The 22585-nt window shown below is 38.4% G+C and overlaps 1 protein-coding gene and 1 long non-coding RNA gene across 6 annotated transcripts in view; one reads left to right on the forward strand and one right to left on the reverse strand.

Moving 5' to 3' along the window:
• The window catches only part of LOC145469839 (uncharacterized), a 49180-nt gene that overhangs the window by 3879 nt on the left and 22716 nt on the right, over positions 1–22585 (reverse strand). The gene's annotated exons all lie outside the window — the stretch shown is intronic.
• Positions 2901–20644, forward strand: LOC145469707 (uncharacterized). Of its 5 annotated transcripts, none has more exons than XM_081453488.1 (20): positions 2901–3059; positions 4393–4523; positions 5459–5509; positions 6647–6723; positions 7667–7741; positions 9932–10000; positions 10370–10447; positions 10552–10572; positions 11159–11197; positions 11813–11841; positions 12671–12723; positions 13007–13068; positions 13327–13383; positions 13629–13694; positions 14764–14820; positions 15373–15463; positions 16381–16485; positions 16961–17059; positions 17772–18772; positions 19372–20644. In XM_081453488.1, the coding sequence occupies exons 1-20, from the start codon at positions 3016–3018 to the stop codon at positions 19480–19482; spliced, it is 2316 nt and encodes a 771-aa protein (XP_081309614.1). In that variant the 5' UTR covers positions 2901–3015; the 3' UTR covers positions 19483–20644. The 5 variants fall into 5 exon arrangements, with proteins under 5 accessions (XP_081309614.1, XP_081309615.1, XP_081309617.1 ...); XM_081453489.1 differs by having other exon boundaries at positions 5465–5509; XM_081453491.1 differs by lacking the exon at positions 2901–3059 and adding an exon at positions 5668–5701 and having other exon boundaries at positions 4330–4523.

The raw sequence follows: 22585 nt of genomic DNA on the forward strand, positions 1-22585 counted from the left end.
TTCGAATTTTCCAAGCCTGACTTGTCACATCCGAATAACATGTAATGATCTACAGTGGAACCTCGACAGGGGCGTAACTTTGGGAGGAGGGGGGGGGGCCTTGGGGTGCCCATGACCCCCCCTTTTGTAAGCCTTTTTTTAGCAAACAAGCTACAACTGGTGGTGAAAACGACATGACAATCTCGTTAGTTCCCTAACTTTGACATAGTGTGCCCCCCCCCCCCCCTTTGAAAAATCCTCGCTACGCCCGTGCCTCGATATAACGAAGAGCCCAGGGACTGGCAAAATATGTTGGCTATAACCAAGTATCGTCGTGGCGAGGTTCTCTTCCATATATTTTACTATTACTAGGGCGAGGAATGTCGCTCGTTATACCGATGACTTCGTTATACAGAGGTTCGTTAAATCCAGGTTCCACTGTATATTGCAGCGTTTAAGAAGACAACGACTTCATTTCTTTTTATATTTATGGACCTAATGCATAGGTTTGTCATTTCTTTACTGGAGCATTCTCGTAAAGCTCACTCACTTGGTCTTCCATTTGCTCTACAAGAGTGAACGCAAGTGCTAGAAAACCATCAAAAAACCCCGAAATATCCTGTCGGTTCGTTTTCAGCAACGTTTCAGTAGCGAGCAGTTACCCGAAAATAAGCTCGTATATCCTTTATTGTCGTGATTGTTCGACAAACAGTCCAGATATCCATATGGTCAGGAAGTCCTTGTAACGTTGTAAGTTTTTCATATTTGGAAGTGCGCTCAAGAAGACTTTATCAACCCGGTCGATTTTGGAGAGCAATGAAAATTGCGCATTAGTGACGATGTGTTGAGTCAGTACAACAATTGTCCTGATGCGAATATCTTCTGATTTTACGTAACTCGGCTAAGTATCAAGCAATATCGAAGGATAATTAACTACTTGCTTTACAGCAAACCTCATAGAAATATACAGCGATAACTTCTAGAGGCAAATATTCTCCCGTCCGGCCCTCCCACAAAGCTCATAATATTTGTCAGTTACCGTTAGAATTCGATTTAGCGCCTTCTTTCCTATAAGCGCGTGGTTTTGTTAATAAGTGCCGCTATTCCAATAAGCAGCACCCCCCCTCCCCTCCCGCTGCACGCAAGCCTAACTATTCCTAATTACATCGTCATCAGAGTACATTGAGATCATCCGTCCATGGTTTTTCTTCATTCTGACCAACTCACATCAGACTTTTGTTAAAGGAACTTTGTCTCGACTGTTATTTCCATGCAACAGCACAATTCCTTCAAATAAGAGATCTCTTTCGTTGTACACACGAGTATTAGATGTCAGAAATAAGCACTACATTCTCCTTAATAAACGGCCTGTCTCCCTTCCTTCAGCTCCCGAAATAAAATAGCACTCCTAGCGCCAAATAAAATCATTGTAAAGTTATTTGGCACCAAGGAAACTACGCGTCCGCACTAGACTCGCACCCAGCCGCTATTTACGGGTCAGATTGGATTGTTTTAAAACGAAAGCGATCAGGGGCCCGTTTCTCGAAAGTCCCAGAAACTTTTCGGGTCCGTAAAGCCATAGTCAAATCTCGAACCTTACGATTACAGAGCTGTTTTATTCACATACTCTTAATATGAATAGAGGTTCCCTTCATACAAGAAGTTTCAGGCATATACACTTCTCCGTTTTTAGATACAGATGAACTAAAAATGGCTCTACGGGCCCGAAAAGTTTCAGGGCCTTTCGAGAAACGGGGCCCTGGACCGAGTGGAGCGCGCGGAGAGTTATTCCATGACAATCTAGTATCCAATCTTCTCTTCCCCAAAACACGTAAATAGCGACTGGGTACGAGTCTTTGTCCGCACCAACCGCATTCTGTCAAGCATTCTCTTTTAGAAGTCTTTTCGCACGTGGTTAAAAGTTCGATCACAAACTTCTTAAAATGTTTCTTGTGAAGTACTCTCATCGCTGTTTGCTAAACTAGTCAAAGAATGTAGCAATTCTTCAAGCTACGTTATTAGATAACCTTAAGACATCCGTAACCTTAAAATGTAAAATTACTGTTGAGTTTTCCCGTGTCTATCAACGACTCATTTGAAATACAAGGGAACACTAAAGAATACAAGGGAATACATATACAAGGGAATACAAGAGAATACAGGAGAATACAGGGGAATACAGGGGAATACAAGAGAATAAAAGGGAATACAGGAGAATACAAGAGAATACAGGGGAATACAAGAGAATACAAGGGGTTCTTTTCAAAATTTCCGACGACTACCCCCATCATTTTTATATTATCATTTAGGGGTTTTGTAAAAACTGCCTTCTTGAAAATGTTTAGCTAGGGAGTGCCTACAGATTCAGAGATTACATTCCAGAGTACTCAACCCACGGGACCATCAAAAATGCTAAAAGGGAGACATGCCTCGAAGGACAAAACATGTATTTAACAGAAAGTACACATGTACATGTACTGGCGGAGGGTCAGACAAATGAAAATTCCTTTATAAGGCAGCAGGGGTATATATATTATGTTTGCAGTTTTAACATACGAAAATAAGTCTTTTTCATATATACTAGTTAAAAGTACACAGACCTGTTTGACCAATCTCATACACTGTAAGACCCAGCAAGCTTGTCGTTAAAGGCGGTTATTTCTCACTTGGGTCAGTTTATGCACTAGGATGAATGAATTATTTTGGATGATATGTTCAAACTGCTAGGAATTACAAACCCTTTCAACTGATTCCTGGTACAGTCAGGCCTTGAGTACTGACAATTTATCCTAGTAAGCTTACTTAATTATCCCACTTGAGCTCCTCGAAAACAAGTGCATGTAGACACAACGTGCTCTCTACACAAAGTAGATAGAACTCACTGAGGGGAGATCTTGTAACTGTTGTAAAAATGGCGGCAAGACTGCACGACCTGAAAACTTTCGTCATAAGTTTTTTCTATTTGATCGGTCGACTTGTGGTGCTCTCTTAACACAAGCAGGTCATACTCCTGAAGGATGCTAACTCTTAGTTGAAATGCTGAAACTGGATGGAGCATTTGCTCCAGTTTCGACGCAAAGGTTAGTTTTGTTTACATGTTTGAGAATTAGGTCTAAAAAGAGTTTACTCTCTGAGTGGCATTGGTAGCGAGAGCTGTTCTGTTGAAAAGTTTACCCACAGTTGCAGTTTTGATATTTCTAATTCAGTGATCATTGTACGTTACGTAACAGTGTAAAATCAGCTAAGATATCACTACAGTGCGTCACCTGATCGACTGAAAGATGCCTGTATAAGGTAACGCACTGTAGTAACTGGTAATAATTGCACTGAGTGGACTGGAGCGCAATTTCAAGGAGTAATTTGTCGAGTGATTTTAAATCATCTATGTCAACTCTCTCAGATTATCCGGGAGTCTTCCGTACCGGTCACTAGATCGTATATTTGTCCGTGTATTTGTATATACACCTGTACGTATATTTGTCCGAGCTGTGCTCACTGATCACGTTTAATTCAGAACTTTGTGAGATTGGATTTTGGTTTTGATTGTTGTTTCTTATGCAGAATTTCCACTTCTGTGCTATTATTTATTTATTTTTAAATGCAGCTCGAAGTGTATGAATTTTATTGGCTTTTAATATAAAATGAAATAGATGTATGGACTGCTTATATGGTGGGGTTTAATACTTGGATCAAATATATACTAATTACCAAGGTTATAATTACCCACCAGCGGTCATCCACTTGGCAGTATTCGTATGCATTGTATAGAAATATATATCATGACTTATCAGTTTGTTTAGTTTAATTGGATCATGTTTACTGTAGGTAGTCTTGACTGCTATGTCAGTCAATACATCGTTCGAGTGTCGGTCAATAGTTGACCAAGTGTTCACCTTTCTCTGCAGATGCAAGGCATTCATTTCTACATTTGATATATCTTATTAGATGTTTTGATAGGTAGTATCGCCATATATTTTATTTACAAGTAGTGCCACATGTTGACGAGCCTGTAGGGCGAGTCAAAATACAAGCAAGGAGTAAAAATATACAGTGATACTACATATTGAAACATCTAATAAGAGATATATTATCCAACTGTTGTAGTCAATAAATTTATCAGTGAAAGAGGGAGAGTGTGACAGTTTGGCATGTGCACGCCGACCTGCACGGCAAACAGGTTTTCTACTGTACAAATAAGTGTACAATATGGCTGTATATTTGTACTGTTATCTGGACAGTCTTTGCTGCAGTTGGATAATAATCTGTTTTATTTTACACCATTAGGCCACTAAAACTATGCCCAAACTGTGGAAATCTATCTTTAGAGTTACACGCACATACAGTTCTGTTTTGTATGTGAAGGAGACAGTTTGCCAAATTGTGACAATGTTTTCATTAATTTTGTTCATGTAGGGGTACTGGCTACTGCAGACCAAGTGTTTCCCCTCCCACAAGGTTTGTTTCTGCTCAACTTTCAGGTGGACTTAAAATCCTATACAAACACCTTGGAGACATGAAGAACTTAGCTCCTCATAAAAAACATGGTGAGATAAAAATAGGCATAATCAATACTGCTTTCCTAATGATACGACATGTAATTACTGTTAAATTTTACTCTAGTATGGCATACTTTTTATGACAGTCCCTTTCATGTTCGCCGAATAAGAAAATGGAGAAATGCAACCTTGTTGAAACAAGTTGGAAATGTAAAAGGATTGGAAAACGGAGGGAGGGGAAATGAAAAGTAGTATAGTGTGTACTTTGTGTAGAAGCAAGTGAGAAAGAGAGACAACATGTTGCAGCTCCCAACAGCCAAAGGATTCTTATGCAAATTGTGTGGTTCCAGAAAATATCCATACTCCCCCCACAGAAGGTATTGGAATTTTCCTGGGGGGTGGGGGGTTCTATGAGACCAAAATATTTAAAGAAATGTATGAAGCTTAACTGGAATTTCCAGAGGGGTGGGAAGGTGTTAGAAAAAATCCCTTCCGTGGGGGAGGTATGGATATTTTCTGGAACTACACATTGGGCTGAAATAGGATGAAGACCCTCTTAGTAAGGGACTTGTGCAAATACTCCTAATGTAACTTCAATTTGCTAGGGGCATACTATAATGGAACACTGTTACTCCAGTCACTGACAGGCCACAAAAATCTGGCTGTATTAATTAACAGGTTTGCCGTATTATCAGCCTAGAGGGTTCTTTAAATAGTAATAGGAAATAACTTCAGGACTGAGCTTTTGTTCCTGGAGGCAAGAATCTAGATTGACTGTGATATTGAGGTGATCATGTTATGGGTTCCCAATTCACTGTATGGCAGGGTTCTTGTACTCTATTTGGAATGGAGTTTATTATACTGTACAACTGCAGAAGTTGTCATGCCAGAAGGAGTCATACTGCAAGTTGACTGTAGTGTCTTGGAATGTGCAGTTATGCCATTTGATATTTCTTTTCTTTTCTTTTCTTTTTTTTTCATAGTACAAGGATCTCAGACAGATTCAGAGGGAAAATTCCAACCATGTTATCCAAGTATGTTGTCCTTAATACTAGAATAAACAAAAAATATCTTGGTCCATGTGTTGGTCCACCCAAAAAAAGAACTTGTAAACATGAACGGCCAATATCCAGCTAATGATAATTAAATTAACTAAAGCCAATTCATGAATACACAATAATTTATTTTTCAGTACAGTTGTATGCACCTGAAACATTTCTTACGAAGTAAGCAAAGTATTAAGTAATTCTTTATTTAACATGACCACTTTGCTTAGCTTAAAAGTTACTTTACAGGAAGCCCACTCTTAAAATACCATAAATACACATTAGTTAATAAAAAAGTAAACAAAAGAAAATGCAAACGAGTTAAAATGTAAGTACATAAAATTAAAAATAATTATTTACAATAAAAGACATAAAAATATAACAATAAAAGATATAAAAATATAACATTGTCAATAATATGACACTGTCTAAATATTAAATATTTAGTTTTTTGGCTTTATGCAACGTTTGTCGTTCTAAAGGCATTTTGTTTTCAGTGGTCCATAAACTACATTGTGGCCACAACCTTAAGAATAAGTACATGAAGTAAGGTAAAGTCTGCATATGAGCCTAGTGGCCAATCAGGTCGGAGCTTATCCCAGTTTTTATAGCATGAAGCAACTAGGAGTATTTCTACTCCCCCCCAAAAACCTGGGTGGAGAGAGGCACTGTGAGAGTTAAGTGTCTTGCCCAAGAACACAACGTAATGTCCCCGGCCAGGGCTTGAACCCAGACTGCTCAATCTGGAGACGAGAGCACTAACCGTGAGGCCACCTCGCCTTCCACAAGTATAGTACATGACAACCAGTGTACATAATTGTATATGCTTTAATTATTGATGAACTCTAATATTAATTAGCTTCATTTTCATACCTAGCAATAGGAAGGAATTCATGTACTAAGGATTCATGACTGTGTAACTTGACTGAACAGTTGGACATACTCTTGCAACTATCTTAAGGTCCCAATAAAATAATGTATTTTTGATTCCAGACTGATAAAGACCTTACGCTAGTGTATTGCTCACTTCAATCTAGAATTATTGTAATGATCCTTTGAGCAGTTGAAATTGTTAATGGCTGCTTCTCACAAGTCGCACATTGTATTTCTGTGTGGTTTTGTTAGTTCCTTTGCTTGCTGGAAGGTACAAATTTGTTCGAGTTATTGGACAAGGACAATCTTCAATCCTGGTTGCTGCAGAGGTGAGAAAATAATAAACAGCTTCATCCTTGTTTACTGTTCAACCTGTACATGTAGTATGCAATACAATATGAAAAAAGTGTCCACATTTGGTAATTGCTGAAAATTGTAATCATCCGGTACTGTGCATACATTATGTGCTCTGAGTTTTATCATAATAAATATTCTTTCCCTTTTTCAATTTGCAATACTTCAAGAACAAAACAGGTATTTTAGTGTCCTTTTGAAGCCTTTTACATGAAATATTATTGTTAAATTAATTTTGACCACCCAGAAATTTTCTAGTTTAAATGCCCAGACCAGAAATCCTGTCAATATTACACCTTTGGGAAGAACTATAAAAAAATGTCACTGATTATGGACAGTTTGCACAATCAAGCTTCTTTTACTTGTAAGTGCATTTATGTATATTATAAAATTAATGCATGAAGCCTTCTCTACACAACATTGGTAAACAATAACTAATTAGTATTAACATTAGCAGCGACCACCCTATAGCATGATTTATTATTTTACAATTATATGGCTAGCTCTCTGAGCAGTAAACGGAATTCATCCTGCACTGTGATTGGCTACCTGAGCGGGCAATTCAAGATGGCACTGTCTTGCCTGCTCAGGATTTCCTGCTGTGTCCTGCAAGCAAATAGTCTCCTTTTTTCCATATTAATAATAAATCCTTTACTTGCCAAGCTTGTTCAGTCAAGATGGCTGGATATTGGCCTCTTTTTTGCATGTTTTTGGACCTCAACTCCGTCTCAGTCCATAAACATGCAAAAATAAAGAACTTGGCCAATATCCAGCTATCTTGACCTCATGCTTGGTAAATAACCCTTTTATCTAATTGTAATCTCTCAGTTATAACATGTTAGGTTGTCTGTGTTATATTCTGCTTGAATTGCAATGTAGCTAAAAATATATATATATATATTTTTTTTTTTCACAAAGGATACTTTCCATCCTGATGAGAAGTCAGTTGCAGTGAAAATCATGCATCTGGATTATTCAAGACTTGGAGCTCAGGTATGTGTTCTTTGACCAGTTTTTACATGTACACTTGCAAAGTTTACTCGACTTTGTACCATGCCATAGAAAATACATGAGCACAGCCAAACACAATACAGGAAAGCAGTTGTACATTTAGCTCTTATTAACCAGGCAGGAGGCTTGTATGGGAGAATCTTGACTGAGGTCGTGAGTACAGACCAAACGCAGTGAGGTCTGTACACACAACCAAGGTCAAGATTCTCCCATACAGACCAACTAAGTTCGGTTAATAAGATGTTTATTATATGGCAAGCAAGAGAAATTTAATTCGTTTAGTGTAACTGGTTTGTACTAGCCGACATTTTACTTGCGAATGGCGATGAGCTGAACTCAATTCTGCCGAAGTCTGCTTGTCCTCTTTACTTTTCTTTTCTTTTCTTATCAGACTTTTTGGCCATAAATAAATATTGTTATAAGAAAATAGTCAACATTTTTGCATTAAAGTTTGCAACTTTTTCACAGCAAAACATTACCGGTCTAGATGCCGGTCTAGATGGGAAAATCTAGACTGCTTTCAATATCGATTTCAGCCAATCAAATTCTTGAATTCGGTATTTCCCAGTCCTTGTGAGACACAGCCATATAATAATCAGTGGTATTACACCCATACAGCTGTACCTTCCCATTTCATGCCACGTATATGTATGTCGCATTGGTTGTTTTGACCACTGTATTTTGTATGGCATGGTACACAAATTAAAATTAAAAATAGTTATGCCATGCTCTCTCATGGTATACCATGGAATATGAATTCTACTTGTCACTTGTACAATGTATTTTCTTGGTTTACACACTCATCTAAAGGCTTGTGTGTACACTAAGAAAATACATGTACAAGTGACTCATGGGATATTCTATGGTATACGACTCAAAAACATTGCATAACTGAACTATGTACATGTATCTTGAGTTCATAACTATTGTTATGAGAGCTAAATAGGTACGGTGCTGCTCAAAAGTAAGTTACCACCTCTTGTCACATTGTGCAAGATGCATCTCGTTTGTTGCGAGACATGCTTTGTTTCTCTTCAGATGCATCTTGTCTCTCTCAAGAATCCCAGAATCATTTATTGTAGACCCTATTCATACATGTGAATGGCTGCCAATGTAAAATTCCTTTAAATTGGCAGCATGCATTTAAATGAGCCCAACTAACCTCGTTTGAGAGTAAAAATTCTTTTGAATTATCAACTCGAAAACGAGGTTAGTTGGGCCAAGTTTAATACTTTCAAAAGAATTTTTAACTGGCAGCCATTTATGAATAGGGTCTATGGAATACATTACACACAAAAAGCTGGCATACATGTCAAAGGCAACTGCTCGATGTACACATACATGTAACCAAAAGTTCGATCAAATGTGAGATACTGTATGTGACTCACTAGTAATCTCTTGTTGTATTCATGGCGAACAAACATATTAAGTGTAATGTGAGAACTAGAAGTTTAATGCAGTTAAATGTAATTTAATGAAATTAACAACAAGTAGCGCAAGTGTTACCTAAGCAGTCAACAACATTTAGATATGTGCATGTACCAGGATTTCACGTGTTCTTGGACTACAGGGTGTTGTACATACAACTGTAGCAGTTTTGCATTTAGTCAGCAGTGTCCTTTAGCATTAGCGTTTTCTGAAACGTGGGGAATATTCTCAGAGGCTGTTTCCCTTCCCCTGTTCCTCCCACTCTAATTCCACTGTTTTAGCAGTGTGATGGGTGCCTGTTTTTCTCCCCTCCACCTGGGGTTCATGACTGGGTTGCAAGGATTTGCCAGCCATTGGAGTAGTCTCCATCTAAGAGCTGGCTGCCAATGGCAGATTGAACTGGATGTCTCAGACACCCAACCTTTAGAGAGCTTTTATATGTTTGCATGTACCCATATTAAAACACCTTTGCATGTACATCCATTTCTTACACATGATGTAGATGGATTTTCTTACATGGCTTGAATAGTTTTCTACATGATAAATTAATTTTAATTGCACCTAAATACATGCCTACACCACATGTGCATGCCTTCGTGAGTTTGGTCAGTTACCCATGAAAGTAGTCAAGAATAAAATGGTGTCAAGGGCAAGGAACCTTATTTAAGATTTAACATGTGCATACTGAAAATCTGCTCAAAATGGATTAGTTTTTGCTGTCAATTTTCACTATTTTGACTGCAGGAGGCAGATTGCATTCAGCAGCTGAATAAGGCAGATATCCTTCATGTGTCCAGAACTGTCCAGTTGTTTGTAAGTCACAGATGTACAGTGTTCTTGTTTCAAAACGTTTCTCTTAAGTGCAGGGGACACAACAATGACAGGGAACAGAGTGTCTTGCTTTAGAGTATGTGACATTGATAGCTTTGCAGGAAAAGGAATCCAAGACAATGGTGACAAGTTTGAGAGTGAATAATTTTAATTTCGGCCTCACTTTCAAGGTTCATGTTGTCTTAATTGCATTAGCTGAGAGAATATTGAGATCGAATGTGTGCTTTTTTCCCCTTTTTTTATGGCGGTGAGCACTGATATTGTGCATGAATTGTACAGAAAATTGTAATTTAATATTAATTAGAAATACTTGTCGTTGACTGACAAACACCAAATATTTTGGACTTTCAGAATGTATTCAGTTTTGAGGGTCACTATTGTTTGGTGTTTGAGCTGCTGCGTCCAAGACCTCTCCATCAATACTTTCAGGTAAGTTGTAAGCAAGGGACAGTTATGAATTAACAGATCATTTTGCATCTTCAGAGTATGTATTATTGGAACATTGAGTGATCAAGACTTTTTTGTGTTTGCAGAAATGTCAGTTTGATAGTGAGGTAAGAAATTTGAGATTGCATTGAGAAAAAAATTATTAAATAATTAATATACAGGCGTGTAAAGACAATATGAAATAATCTTTCAATTTTCCTAGCAATATTACACATTCACACAGAAAATGCACTGATTATGGGAAAATGAGGGATTTTGTTTTCAGACTTACACCTTCTCTCTGTGTTCATAGGAGTTGTTAAGTAATAAATAATAAATAATCTGTTAGTGCATTACACGTCTGTGATAATTATCCAATTATGTTATTCGTATTTCTGTAGGCTAATGGTCAATCTCATTTCATACTCACAGACATGTAATTAAAACTATGTTTAATGCCTGCCCCAACTCATAAAACAGAACTCTTTTTGTACTAACTTTGAGCTTATCATGACAGCATGCAAAGAAAATCATCTCCAATAACCCAGGGCTAGTGGTTTTGATGTTGGGCTAGTGTATTCTGTGCTTCTCACTACTTGTCTTTTTTCAGGAAATTCAAATTACAGAACTACTGTAAGAGATGAAATGACACACAATATATTTCAACTTGTTGGAAACATGATAAATTGTTTATTAATTCTGCTTTACCAATAGGAGGCAAAGTTGAAAGTGATCAGAAAGATAACATTACAGGTGAGTATTTTTTTTACACTGTGAAGTGATAAACAGCAAAAAAAGCCTGAACAGACCTTCGCTCTGTGGAATTTTTTTGGCATTCCTCAAATGTCCCCTTCTTTTGAGAACCTGTGGACCTACCACTGAATTGTTGATTATTGTACAGCAATCTCTTTAATTTATTATATATTAAATACCAATAAAATACCAGGAGAGTTTTCACTTGAAAACATGATATCTTCACGTACAAAAAAAACATGTTATTTCCACATGTGTAAAGATCACCGTTGCTAAGGTTACACGTACATGCCTTTTGCAGGGAAAGTGGAATGGTTTGGTATTTTATTGGTGTTTATATAATAAATACCATAACATTGCTGCTTGGGGATATGAAATTTCTCTTCTCGTGCTGAAAAATATTTCACTTGTTTGCTGTGCTCACTCGACACTTGAAGAGACAATTTTTATCTCTATGCTGCCATGTCACATCCTCTATCAGATCTATATGCATGTATTTATAGTCTAATACCAAGTGAACATGTATATTACATGCAATGCACATGCAGTTTTACATACCAATAAGATTTTTAAACAATTTAACGCTACTGTTTCTATGTGCATGTCATCTTTCAGCTTTTACAAGCCCTTGGATTCCTAAAAAGGTGAGTTATACAGGCTTCGAACATAGACAATACTGACTACTGTAAGTATTGTTCAAGATGGCAAGTGCAAGCTAATGTTCTCATTGGCCACAACTGAATGACATGCACTTGCAGTTGTCAAATTATTTTGACAACCAGTTCTATAGGCTAGAAAATTGTCTTTTTTTGTTTTTTGGTTCATAATTAATGATATTACAAAATTGTAACCTGAAATTGTTGGATCATGTACATACTAAAGACATCCATGGTCGAGTGTCAATCAATACCCTTGATCGATACCCAATCAAAACTCAGTCGACATTCCATCAGTACTTGATTAACAGTCGATCGATAGTCGGCTGAGAGTTGATACACTGATGTGCATCAATCCAAAGTTAGTCCACTGCTGACCGACTGTCAACCAACTGTTGAGTGAGGTGTCAATGGAGTGTCAACGGAGTGTCAACTGAGGTGTTGATGGAGTGTCAATCAAGTATCAATTAAGTGTTGATCAATGCTTGATTGAGTGAGGGTATTAGTTGAGTCGATTGCGGATGCCTTTAGTACACATGATCCAGATTGTTGACAGAGGTTATGTTTTGGTAGACCTTTATCCCTGTTATTAATCACCCTCATTTTCTGGCAGCAATTCGTGTAGTTAATGTTTTGGCTATTCCTGTTCTATAAAATAGAAAATTTCAATCTATGAGTCTGCTGTACCTGACAATGGGAATACAACTTACAGTAAAACTAAATGTCAAACTGGCTGTGTGTGTGTGCTTGCTTAGCTGCTTACCTTAATTTAGAACGAGTTGTACATACAATCATGTACTCTTTATTATTTTGACAGAGAGAATGTTATCCATGCTGACTTGAAACCAGAGAACATTCTTTTGGAAGAAGGTATTTTAAAGTGTTCTTAAGCTTCAGAGTTTTCAATATTAATAATGATTACTTTGTAAGTAGTTTTTTTAAGCATTATGAAAAAAGGCTACATTTACACACACTTTTGTTAAGGATGTTGAGGTAATTTAGGCAACAGTTTCATGCTTTAACAGACTGAAGACATTGATCTCACACCTACTAATGCCTACATATACCTACCAACTTCCTGTGCCTTAAAGCTGTGAATCTTGAGCCATGACAGCCTTCACTGGTCACATAGTTTTATCTTTGTCTGTTTCAGGGGAGGAAATCAAGATAAAAGTCGTGGACTTTGGGAATGCAATACATTGGGTTCATAGAGAGGTACAGCAAACTATATTGTCCACTATTACTGTACCATAAAGTTCTGGCGCAGATTGTTCGAAAGCTAGATAACACTATCCACTCGTGACCAGATAAATCACTATCCAGCGGATAGCCTGGGGTTTTTTATTAACACTTATCCCTTGGATAGGGATTTAATTTTGATCAGTGTTGGGATTGATCGTGCAAGTACACTATGATTTTAGTATTATTTTTTAACAACTATTTAATTTCTAATTTGTTTTTCTTGGTTTTTAGGTTTCCTTGTATTATGATGAGTTTGAACTGCAAACATTACTTTACCGAGCTCCAGAGGTGATCAACTGACTTACTGCTTACGTAAAAGACATACAATAGTTGAACATTGTGAAATGTATATAAATTGTATGTAGGTGACAGTCTGGGAAATCTTCATTTTAAGATGCAATTTGGCAATTTTTTTTCTAAAATATTACCTAAAATTTTATTTGAACAAATTCTGCTATTGAAGGGGTATAAGGAAACAGAGGACGGCATTCTGATACTACACCTCTGGTAAATTAAAGGTTTATTCTTCACAGGTGATGTTTGGTGTTCCATTTGGCCCAGAAATTGACATCTGGTCTTTAGGGTGTATCCTAGCTGAGGTACGTCTCAATTATCTTCCAACTTGTGTAGTAAATCAGCTGTAAATCAATGGAAGTGTAACAGACTTGACTTGGCATTGCTGAGACTTAATATCATTATTTCTGAATTGCATATGTACCAACAATTTCGTGAATTGTGAAATTTAGGAATGGATGTTTTTTTTTGTATGTTTTATTTCTTTTGTTGTCGTGTAATAATACGTGCAATATTAACGTCTACTGTGAGCAGGTAAGATGAACCAATGAGGAAGTGGTGTGAAAATTGTCTTTTTTTTAATTACTCACAGCGTGTAGGAGTAGAAACAAAAGGAATAATTACTTTTGACACTCCATTGAAAACCGCTCTCAATTGTTAAAACTAAGGCAAGCAAATGGTCTTCACAAGGATTATTTCCTGACAAAATCCTTGTATCTGTACTTTGATCCTGGGATGGGGGGGGGGGGGGGGGGTGGAGTGGTGCTCTCTTATATGGGCTACCGGTATATAGGTAAGTGCAGCGTCAAAGGGTATGGTTTTTCAGGCTTTTTGGTCATAAATAGGGTCCAGTTTGTGCACCCTAGTCTTGAATTTGGTTTATTTTTTAGAAGAAACTACCTTTTCATCATTATCAATAACACCATCATTAAAAGCCCTTCATAAATTATGTTTAGAGCAACTGTACCAGCCACAACGGTCATATTTTTTTGTCAGGTCATAAATAGGGTAAGGAAAATAGCAGATTTTGGTCATAACCAGTATAAGGGCTTCGGGGAGCGGGCTGCACAACCCCACCCAATTTTTCTGGGAGTACTCTCCACCAGGACTTTAATATGTCTACCCACATTTTATATACCGTATACTAACTTGTCAGTGTTTGTACTCTTGGGCAAGTCCTAATATAGCCTGCGAGCAGGCTCTAGTGTTTGAGTTTCACACTCAAGTGCTGCTATGTAGCTTTTGGCTTTGGCGCACCAGTAAGTTTCCGAACGACACGCGTTGCGGAATGATGTAGGGGGCTTACAAATTAGACTCGAGAGCCTGCTCGCAGGCGAGTCCTAATACTGACTTTATCTGGATCTTGCTTTTCAGTTGTACATTGGGAAACCTTTATTTCTTGGAAGAAATAAAAATGAAATCTTGCAAGAGGTATGTGGCAGTTATGACAAGCACTGCCAAGAGAGCTTTCCTGCAGGTGTTACTAATTTAAAACGCCAGTGATGTGAAATAAGATTCTTAGAGGGCAGTTAACATACGGAAAGGTTTATGTTCAAGCCTAGTGGCCATGAAGCCAGCCCTTCTCACTGGTTTAAGCTGCATGGAGAGACGAGTCCTGAGTATTTCCACTTCTTCCAGAATGGGATGGTACAGTAGTCCCATTGCAGTACTTGAAGAGGAGCATTATTTTGCTCAAGGTCTCAACAGAGATATCCTAGCAGGGTCTCGTCCCAAAATACATGGTAGGCTCCTGCACGTCCCATGCAATAAACATGGGACAACAACAAAACAAAAATTGCTGATTGACAGTAGTTTCACATCATTAAGTCCTGCTATGGTTGATGTTAATGTTTCTCTAATATGGTTTGACTTGATTATTGAGAAATCCAGCCAGACTTTTCATGGAACCTTTGGATTTTGTTTCCATTTACCTTCATGCTGCTCATTTGTTTTGAAAAATCTTTTCGGCTTCTTTTTTGACAGGTGACCTCAATCTTTGGTCCCATGCCTAGGAATCCATTCCAGACTGGCAAGTTTTTCCAAGAATTGTCAGAGTTTGTTGGTCACAATCCAGGTATGTTTGAGTAGAAAAGTGTTAACGTTAAGCACTTAAGGCTAGTTTAAATCGGTTTAAAAGCCCAGGTGGTCTGCCGCCTCCCAGGCCAGCGTTTGACTTCAGTCTCTATTGCATGAAGTGACTAGGAACTTTACTCTTATTCAATTTATGTTATAGAAATTGGAGTCAAACGCTGGTCTGGCAGGCGGAGGGCCACCGTGGCTTTTAAATAAAGTTACATGTACCATGAAATCTTTAAAAGAAAAAAAAAAAGTTAAAACAATTACAATGTAGTGACTGGGCGTACCACCCCCCTGGATTGGATGTTACTCACACCATTGCGATTTAGTCTCTCCACAACTTTTTTTCCTTAATAAAATAAATAACACTCATAATCATGATATTCATGATAACAATAACGATGACGAGAACAATAATAAACTTTAATAGATTCATCCTCTCAAAGGTTTTTCAGAAACTATTTACGATAATAATGATAAAAAGAAAAGAATACCGTGGGGATACCCCTCCTCAAGGGGATATAACCCCCGTGGCTTTTAATTTGGTCATGTCAAAGTTGTAGGTTTTGTGCTTAATCTTGAGAACAATTACACTACTTGCCCTCGTTTTCTGTGAGTGATAGTCAACTTGGCTTCGCCTCGCTGACCATTCGCTCATAGAAATCTCGTGCTCATACAGCGTAATCTAACTGTTGAGAAGAAATACGATTTTTAACCAATCTGATGCAGCGTGGATATTTTCTTTGAGCTATTTTATAAGTTAAAATAGTGTCCCAAGATATTAGCCAACATTTTAAGATGTCTCAAACTTGTAAAGTACATGTTCATCACAAACGGCGCACGTTAAACTTGACCTGACAATTTTCAACTTTCTACCATCCTTGTTACCTGATTCATGTTTGCTGTGGCTTTTAGAAGTGCATCAGCTCGTCATTGTGACTAACCTGATGAAGAGACTTCGCAACTCAAGGAATTACGCCTTTGCAAGTTTCCTGGTCGGACTGCTGCAGTACAACCCAGGTAAGTTTATTGATATTGGCCAACATTTTCTCTGCTCTGCCAAGACTAAGCACAAGTGAAAGTCTTAGTCCATGAAGGTCAGAACTTTTCATTGAGATTTGCAGCTCTAGGGCAAATGTTCTACCTAGTGATAGAAGTGACCTAAAAACCACTGCCAAGACACCTTCCATACGCAACTGCTTTGCACGTCTTGACTGGTGTCGTAAAGGGCAAGAGGTGAGGGAGACTGAGAGAAACGCGAGTGCACCGAGAGAATTATGTGAAGGAAGAAGAGGAGAGAGAGGAAGATCTGCCTTTGCTCTCTCCGCCATCTTGGAAACAGGACCTTTCAGTGGTGTCCTCTTTTCCCTCCTTCCCATAAACCCTCGCGCTTTTATAGAACTCTAAAGGAATGACTGGGTAAGAGTCAGCTTCAACCAGAACCACATGAAGTTGTTTTCTTCAGTATTTACAATTCGTTGATTTCGTATTGCAGGTAAACGACTTACACCTTGTCAAGCTGCTATGCATCCATTCTTGGCTCCTGAGTTTCCAAGTGCTTATCTGTTGCCATGGCAAGGAGACAAAATCTCAGGTAAAATTACTGTAGGTATTTTTTTTAGATTTCATTGCAAGAAGACAATAAAGGGAAACTATGGGTAAAGAGTTATATTAGCCACTGTAGCGAGTTTGCAAAGCTAATGTTTCGAAATCAATGTTTTCAATCTTTGATGCACTACAGTAAAAACCCCCACCTAAGAACCTATTGGTTAAGAACCTGCTGGCAGAAATTTACTATTTCAATACCCAAAAATATAAGAAACTGTTTACCCAAGTGATAGACAGTTTAACCAAGGAGTGCTACTTTGAGATTGCAAATGTATATTACAAGAAAATACATTATTCAGTTGTGAATAAATACCGTAAATTTAAGGACAAAACCAAAGTTGACGTATTTTTCTGATAATCAACAACTATATCTCCTTCAAAGAAATTAAGAACCCCAAAATAAATTGCTAATAACTACCCCAAAATACGTACAAGAACCTATTTTGTCAGACTTCAAAAAATACAGGTTCTTGCATGTGGGTTTCTACTGTAATTAAAAATAAAACACCCAAGCGGGGAAAGCACAACTGGCTTTTTAAACAGTAACTGTTTTACAAATTTCCATTGTTGAACTCATCTAATTTGTGAACACGGTAAAGTGAAACAAAACATTTTGAAGAGACTGGAGAAATGATCGTTCCTTTTATGGGCATTTTAAATTCAACTGCTTAACGTTTAAGCAAACTCTTTTGTTTTAGATGCAGCTGGCGCCGGCTACACAGATATCTTGCTCACTACTGCCCAATATGTCTCCAAGCCTCGTGTAGACGAGGAGATAGAAAGACAACAGTTTTCTGGAGCTGAACTATTGAAGATGGGAACAACCGTGCTTTATAGTAGTCGGAAAATTTCATCTCCTTTGCTAGCAAAGAAAACAAAGGAGAATGGCTTGGAGAACGTCTCCCAAGCAACAAGTGTGAATTCTGCAAGTATGCGGATAGACAATTCCAGATATGCAATGGAGGGACCCCATACAACGAACATATCTACACCAACCTACCCTCGGAATGAAAGATCTGTTGCTCAGAAAGACAGGATGTGTGTCGGTAATGTAGAGAAGAAGGAAAGAGAACCCTCTGTCATCGTCGGGTCTGCTTCCCCAACTCACACAAATTCTGTACTTGGAAATTCAAACAATAATTCGTTAAAATTAGAAAGCAAAGATCCGCCAGATCTGGTGAAGGTTACACAAAAAAGTGCATCGGTTTCTTGCTGCAACGAAGTTGAGCGATGTTTAGTGAAATCAAAGAGCTGCCTTCCTGATAACTCCAAACGGGATGGGGATATGATACCGGGCAAGTGTGTTGAACACAGTGTGAGAGGTCATGTTACGCCAGAAAAACTCAATAGAATTCCCTCGCGGTGGAAAAGCAACATCTTAAATACAAAGAGAGCAGAGAATGATGATGGATTTACTCAAACTGCGACTTCTACGACAACGGGATTCGATTTTGACAGTAGTTCATCCGGTGATGAGACGAATTCTTCAGCGAGGACTCGTGTCTATCACAGAAAAACAAACTCCAGAAAACAAGAAAGCGATTTGCCTCCAGAAAATAAAATACGTAAATTTTGCCACGATACTGCTGGCCAGATTGAAGAAAAGGCAAGTAAATTTGGACACCAGGAACATCGTTGTCAGTTGGTGAATACCCCTGTTGTGGGTACAGGTCTCAGCTCGCAAAGGAAAGAGAAAAAGGTTCGTGTGACCCAACACCCATAAATTTCTTTAAACACGTCCATAAAGAGTTAATATTCAGAAGATGGCTATTTTGATAGCAGAGGCCCATGGTATTGTGATTTCACCGTCAAAGAAATTAAAAGGAAACGCTTTATGATCGACATGTCCAGTTCTGCAATATCTGTTCAGACCTCCTATGGGACATTTGCTTGCTTGCTTGATTGCTTATTTGATCGATTGACTGACCGACTGATTGATCGACTCGCCGAGTGATCAAGCAAGCAAGCGAGCGAGCAAGCAAGCAAGCAATCAATCAATCAATCAATCAATCAATCAATCAATCAATCAATCAATCAGTCAGTCAGTCAGTCAATCAATCAATCAATCAATTAACTGTTTAATAAGAGGACTGCGCAGAAGGTGATATCAAGAACCAATTCACGTCTCTGGTCCTCAAGCCGCCATTAGCTCCACATTTTTGTCTTCATTGGACGCCGTGTACTGTGGTAATGGGCTGTGCAATTTCGATTCCTAAATGCACCGAAAAGATATATTTGGTAACCAGAAACCTTAGTTTGATTAATTTTGTTTTCTCTTGATTTCACTAACAACATTAGATGTGTCAAGGACCATTGCAGCAGGACTCGGAAAGAGCTGGAGTCTCACGTGGGAAATGCCAAGATGATGTAAGAGTTTTTCTTTACACTCCAAAGCTAGAAATACAGTGAAAACCCGCAGCTAAGTACCTAGTAATTTAACAACCTACAGGCTGAAATTTGGCATTTAAATACCCAAAAATATAAAAACCTGTTCAATCTGACCTCGAAAATTCTAACTCTCCTTCCTTGCATGCATACATTTCCTTTAAAGAAGTTCTGAGAATTTGATAGCACATCAAGACGATATTCCTTTGTTGATGATCTTGCTTATTCTCGTCACCTGTACTCATTACAATATGCACAAGTTAAATGCGCAAGTGTTACCTTCCCGGTCAGCGGTGTTTCAGTATGCGCATGCGTCAGGATTCCAAGTGTTCTTGAACTAAAGGGCGTTATAGTGGGTTTGCGTTTAGTCAGCGTTTTCTTGAGCATTAGCGTTTTTTTGAGCGTGGAGACTCGTCTCAGAGGCTGATTCCCTCCCCTGTCCCTCCCTGTCTTTTCACTGTTTTATCAGTGTGATGGGTGCCTGGTTTTCTTCCTTCCGCTTGGGAGCTAATGGCTGGGTTGCCAGGATTTGCCAGCCATAGCTAGCCGTGGGAGCGGTCTCCATCTAGCAGCTGGCTGCCGATTATGGAAACTCGGGGATGTCTCAAGCACCCAACTTAAACTTTGCGAGGCAGTTGTTAATTGATTGTTTAAGGAGAAATAAGATTTGGATCATTATTCAGAGCTAGAGTTCTCAGTGTTTTTTTTCCTACATCCAAGTCACTGTTGCAAGCTAGCCAGTTCTCTGGTAAAACCAAAAGGCTATTCGAGCCGTGAGGTGAATGGGGAGATTTGTCCCACCCCTCCTCAATCGCTAAGGTTTGACTTACAAAACTGGAGTAAAAATTATAGGTCAGCTGAGATCTAAGCTTCTGTTCTTCACCAGACTGGCATCTCAAAAGCCCTGCATGAAGTTGGTTCACTGACCTAACACTTGAATTGTTTCTAATCAGCTTGTTGTTTTTTTTTTATTTTTCAGGAGGTCATGTTACTCTAACATGCTGTACAAGACATAAACTGTACATATATATGTTTTTATTTGTGAAGAATAAAAATGAAAGATATCTTTAATAATTATTCTTGAAATTTACACTGAGTGTAAAAAGGTTATTGTTTTGTTGAGCTTTTGTTTTTTGTTTGTTTTACATTTGCGAATGATATGGATCACGCTAAATGTGACAAACTCGTGAACAAAAAATAATTCTGCCGAACAGGGTTCCTGGAATGTCGAAAGAGCACTCGTCAAGATCAATCCTGTGTAATGGACCTTTTTACATATGTCACGCTTTTCTGATTTTTTTTTTTTTCATTCAAACAAAAAATGAGCCTCGCCGCTCATTAGGACCCGTTGCAAAGTCACGAAAATATGGGTCCTTGGAAACTATGGGAACTTCCCAGTTTTTACAAAGTAATGTATGCCATGGAGCAAGCATCGAGTCCTGGCATACATTTCTTTCAAAAAATTGGCAAGCTTAGGGTCCCATCACCCGACTTCCATGTCTTTGCAACCGATGTTTGTGAAACCCCGCTTATTTGTTTACCTTGCCACGATAAATTTGATGTGTGGAAGTGGTTCTCTGTTTATATGCAAGACACGAAAAATTATTCATATTGCGTAACATCGGTCCATTTTCAAAATCTTTAAAAATCCACGGCGGTCATGCGCAAGGACCCTTTGCATTAATGGCGCTGACATTTGAATAACAACACTTATACATCCTAAGCCTCACATTCATGTGAAAAATCCTTTTTTTGGAAACATGAGTGGGTGGCTAAGGATGTACAAAGTATTGATTTTCAAATTTAGTCGCCATTTATCCAAAGGGTCTCTGGTGTACAATACTAAGAATTGAGAGAGAACTACGCAATACATTTTACTTTATTAACCTTGTATGTTACTTCAGCTAAACTTACACACACTACTGATTATGCGGTCAAACTTTACTGACAACTATTTCGCTTATTTCAAAAGTCCAAATCACTGACCATTGTAATAAGAAATCAATTACCCGTGATTTGGCTAATCTGACCTTTATAACGGTTGCCACGGAAACAATCCTACAAGAAATGATTGCACTTTGCCTGTTTTTTCTGTGCTCCTTGTCAGTCTCCTAACATCTCGGGACCCGTCCACACTACGCTGGAGAAATTTGAAAAGAGAGTGTTCAATCCGAAAAAGAATCAAATGTTTTCCGTCCACACTAGGAAGAAATTTAAAACGCTACAATCACGTGCGGCAGAAGAGCTCAAGACGTCATCGTTTTCAAAAACCTGTGTTTTCAAAATGTTTCCGGTCACACTGAGACCCCCTCCCACACTACGCTGGAGGAATTTACAAATGCAATTATCACCGGTCATTTTGGATTGTTTTTGAGAAAAACTGGGTCAGGGAAATCACATGATTATCGCGACGTCATCGTTTTCGAAAAGCTCCGTTTTCAAAATGTTTTCCCTCCACACGGAAACGAAAACCCGGTGTTTTTAAATTCCTCCCGTTTGAAGAGCGTTTTCGAAAAGCTCCGTTTTCGAGATGGATTGGTGTGGACGGTAGGCTTCCCCGTAGGAATAAAGCTGCGTTTTCAAATTTTTCCAACGTATTGTGAACGGGGACTCACACTGACGTCTTCGTGCCACTATGGCAGCTGAAAAGGTCTGCACGAACATAAGCCGCCTAGCTTAAACAATTATGGTTTGAATGCTTTAGCAGATGCAATGTTGGTCTTACATGATTACTTCTAACTACAGAAAGTCCTATAACAAATCTCTTGTTAGGGAGCTCAAGCAACGACGACGGTGACGCTGATGAAAACGTCTTGAAAAACAAATACATTTAGATTTTACTATAGTCCCAATCTCTAAAGGAAAAGCTCAGCAAGCGAGATTGGGATTTTGTCTTCGAATTTCGAGATTACCTGGATCTGTTCAGTTCACCTATCGGTCTAATAACATGTTCAAGTTAAATAGGTATCGGCAACGTTAATCCCAAAACGGGAAATACGAAGAATTAGCCGTCATGGTTCACGTTCTCCAAACAGGCAGAACTTGGTTATTTCAAATTGATGTTCGCCAAAACATGGCTAACAGTATTGTACAAAGATTTAAACGAACATGCATAGCCAAAATTCTG

This window comes from Orbicella franksi, chromosome 15 (genome assembly GCF_964199315.1).
Source record: "Orbicella franksi chromosome 15, jaOrbFran1.1, whole genome shotgun sequence".
NCBI lineage: Eukaryota > Metazoa > Cnidaria > Anthozoa > Scleractinia > Merulinidae > Orbicella > Orbicella franksi.